Genomic DNA, 2812 nt, shown 5'->3' on the forward strand with positions numbered 1-2812 from the left:
AAAAGCATCACATTAGCGAATAAGAAACTGACTTTCAGCGAGGCACTGTAAATAGTTCAGTTCCGCCAATAGATACATTGATTCCATGATTGATGAAAGTAATTTCACAGATAGGGACATTCGAGGGAACCACACAGTCACCCAAAGAATCATCTCCGCAACGATATGTCTCTGAATGATATAATCAGCGGACTAGTCTGCTATATATAAAGTTCCTATTCAATCAACCAAATACCCCCTCCCAGTTAATACAGTGGGTATGTCATCGCCTGGTGGTGGTAGGTCCTCCCTTGCAGCATAGTCCAATGGATCCGAGCCAACGTATCCTCTCTGTGTTGGAGCACCTACAGAATCTCAACTACAGGCAAGATGACGCTAAACGCTAAGAAATCACAAGACTAGACGGAGTGAATAACTCACTACTGACTGATAAGTTCAGACTAATCACATCGATCTTACCACTATCCCCGAAGAGATCAGCCTGCTGCTGCTTCAAGCCATAGCTAAGTGGGCCTTTGTCCTCCGAGTGGTGCCCAAAGAGACCTCCACTTCTTGGAGGGGTATCATTGGATGGTGGCCGAAACATGATATTGGGAACCCTACTGAATGACGCCAACTCGTGAAAGACAAGGAACCCTGCTTGAGAACAGTTGCAAGGACCCCGTATGAGCCTTCTCCGTATCGGTGAAATAAGAAGTTACAGCACGTCTACAACACAAACAGAAAGTATGCGAACAACATACGGGTGAAAGCTCAAACCAACCGGAAAGCCTTCACCCCAAGTCCAAAATGAAACCGGCAGACCCATAGTGGCCAACTACTATCCCTTCAAAGTCGTAGCGGTGAATCACTACTATGCAGCTAATATTGAGGAACTACCAACATTGTGATGGTGACCCAGGAGCCCACTATACGGCTGTATGAGCGACTTAACCAAAAACAATATAGTAAACATATAAAAAAGACCTGACTACCGACGCCCGTGGAGTAGCAGTGAATGACAATAGTAATATTAATAGTAATAATGCATATCCCTTCTTCAGTCATGCAAAGTAGGTCAACATAATCTCTCAAATAAATACAGGCTCCCACGTGTCCAGCCACTCGCCGTCCATCAGACCCTTTCGACACGGGGGACAAAAGTCGTCGGAAATTTGCTTTACTTTTCCCAAGGAATTACTCAGGCCGGCATCATCACATTTCGTGGAAAGCTTCCCCCAAACCTTCTCATCCTCTGTCGATCTCTCAGCTCTTCCGGCTCGAGAGAAATTATCATCACCAACACCCGTTATCCACACCCCTCCATCAGGTCTGGCGAATACTCTGTGCCAAGCCGCTGGCGCCGCTGACCGCCTGTGGGGAATCGGGAACTTTCCTCTGCAGGTTTCACATTGAAGGTCTATGACCCATAGAGCCCACGACGAGGTATCTTTCATATAAGCCAACACGTATGCAAGTGCCCTTATATGGTCGACATCCACTGAAGCTGCTGCACAGTCACCCAGCTCTGTGACCTTCTTCCACACTCCAGGACCTTCCCATAGCACCACAGACCTCCTGCCAGGGGTCAAGTCTAAGACCATAATCAGGCGGTCCCTGCCCGCCGAGCAAGGCCTATACGCTGCGAAACAATGAGGTACCGTCTTAGTACGGCAGACAACCTCATTATGGCCGCTCATATCAAGACGGGCGATCCTGAAGGGCCCCCAAAGGCCATAGACACAGTCCGTGCCAGCTGTTAAACAGAAGAACCTTGACCGACCGCCTGACAGTAGTAGCTCTTCCTGGTCCCATTCAGAGGAGTATCGATACACCCCTGAGCTCTTGGCAAATACAACACTATGATCAGGGGCTATACACGCCACATCCAATGGACTCAGTCTGAGCCTCCAGCCCAAGCAAGTCTGCATCTTCCCACATGGAGTCAATAGATTAACCCTACAAATCCATTCGGGCAAGGGGCTATGTCCATCGACAGTGGCGATAGCCTTCAATAGCAGCAACCCGCTCCCATCTGGTACCCTCAAACACCTCCTTATATTCCTTGCAGGATCTCTACGAGTTCGGTGAAAGCCTGCCAGAAGTGGCCTGGCGTAAGTCCAGACGACCGTCATAAGTTCATCAGGAACTTCATCGTCTTCATCATCGCCCCTATCTAGTTTCGCCAAAGCCAACAGAGTGCGATCAGTCTCGGTAGGAATAGGCCATACATTTACATGCATTAAATTTATCCACTGAAAACTCCAATGTATACACTATCACAGCAAACATACCATTCTCCCAGTACTTTTCAAATGGACATACTCCACTACGAATATCCAAGGTTGACTCCACTTGCCGTTTCACTAGAACTACACTTAAGCGACAATCGTTCCTATCAGCACTGTTATTGCGCAAATCACGATCCCGTAGCATTGAGCGATAGTACTCAATGTTAGTACCGCTCAATGCTACGAATCAGTAACGCAACGCAGCAACATCTGACCTTAGGATTAGTGATTTACAAATGCTCCCAATCTTCTAGCAAAGTCATACCATACAAGTAAGGTTTTCACTGTCGAATTGCAGCGAGACTACTACAGAGGATTTATAAGCCGCACTAGCAAGAACAAGTATCCAAAAACTGTGAAAATGCGAGTCAGCGCAAGATTGGCGAGAATCACCGTAATCGAATAGTCTATTACAGGGCCGCGGGGCCCAATGTCCCCACAATCGGGGTTGAATGTCCACACACGCGGAAAAATGTTATTTATAGAGTAAAATAGCGGGCCTTCGGCCCGCTTTTTACTGTGGGCCCTTTACGACCCTATCA

The 2812-nt window shown here is 47.5% G+C and overlaps 2 protein-coding genes across 2 annotated transcripts in view; both read right to left on the reverse strand.

Moving 5' to 3' along the window:
* Window positions 1–1497: 1497 nt before the first annotated feature.
* On the reverse strand, window positions 1498–1920 carry Pmar_PMAR002447 (hypothetical protein; the record flags this gene model as incomplete). Its single annotated transcript, XM_002765718.1, has 3 exons — window positions 1498–1596; window positions 1641–1765; window positions 1866–1920. The coding sequence occupies 3 exons, from the start codon at window positions 1918–1920 to the stop codon at window positions 1498–1500; spliced, it is 279 nt and encodes a 92-aa protein (XP_002765764.1).
* An 864-nt stretch (window positions 1921–2784) lies between these two features.
* Pmar_PMAR002448 (hypothetical protein) overlaps window positions 2785–2812 on the reverse strand; it is a gene marked incomplete at both ends in the record, with an annotated part of 198 nt that continues 170 nt past the window's right edge. Inside the window, one exon of the mRNA XM_002765719.1 lies at window positions 2785–2812. This exon is cut by the window's right edge and continues 4 nt beyond it. Coding sequence (XP_002765765.1) covers window positions 2785–2812 — 28 coding nt within the window.

This window comes from Perkinsus marinus, assembly GCF_000006405.1.
Source record: "Perkinsus marinus ATCC 50983 genomic scaffold scf_1104296975024, whole genome shotgun sequence".
NCBI classification, from domain to species: domain Eukaryota; phylum Perkinsozoa; order Perkinsida; family Perkinsidae; genus Perkinsus; species Perkinsus marinus.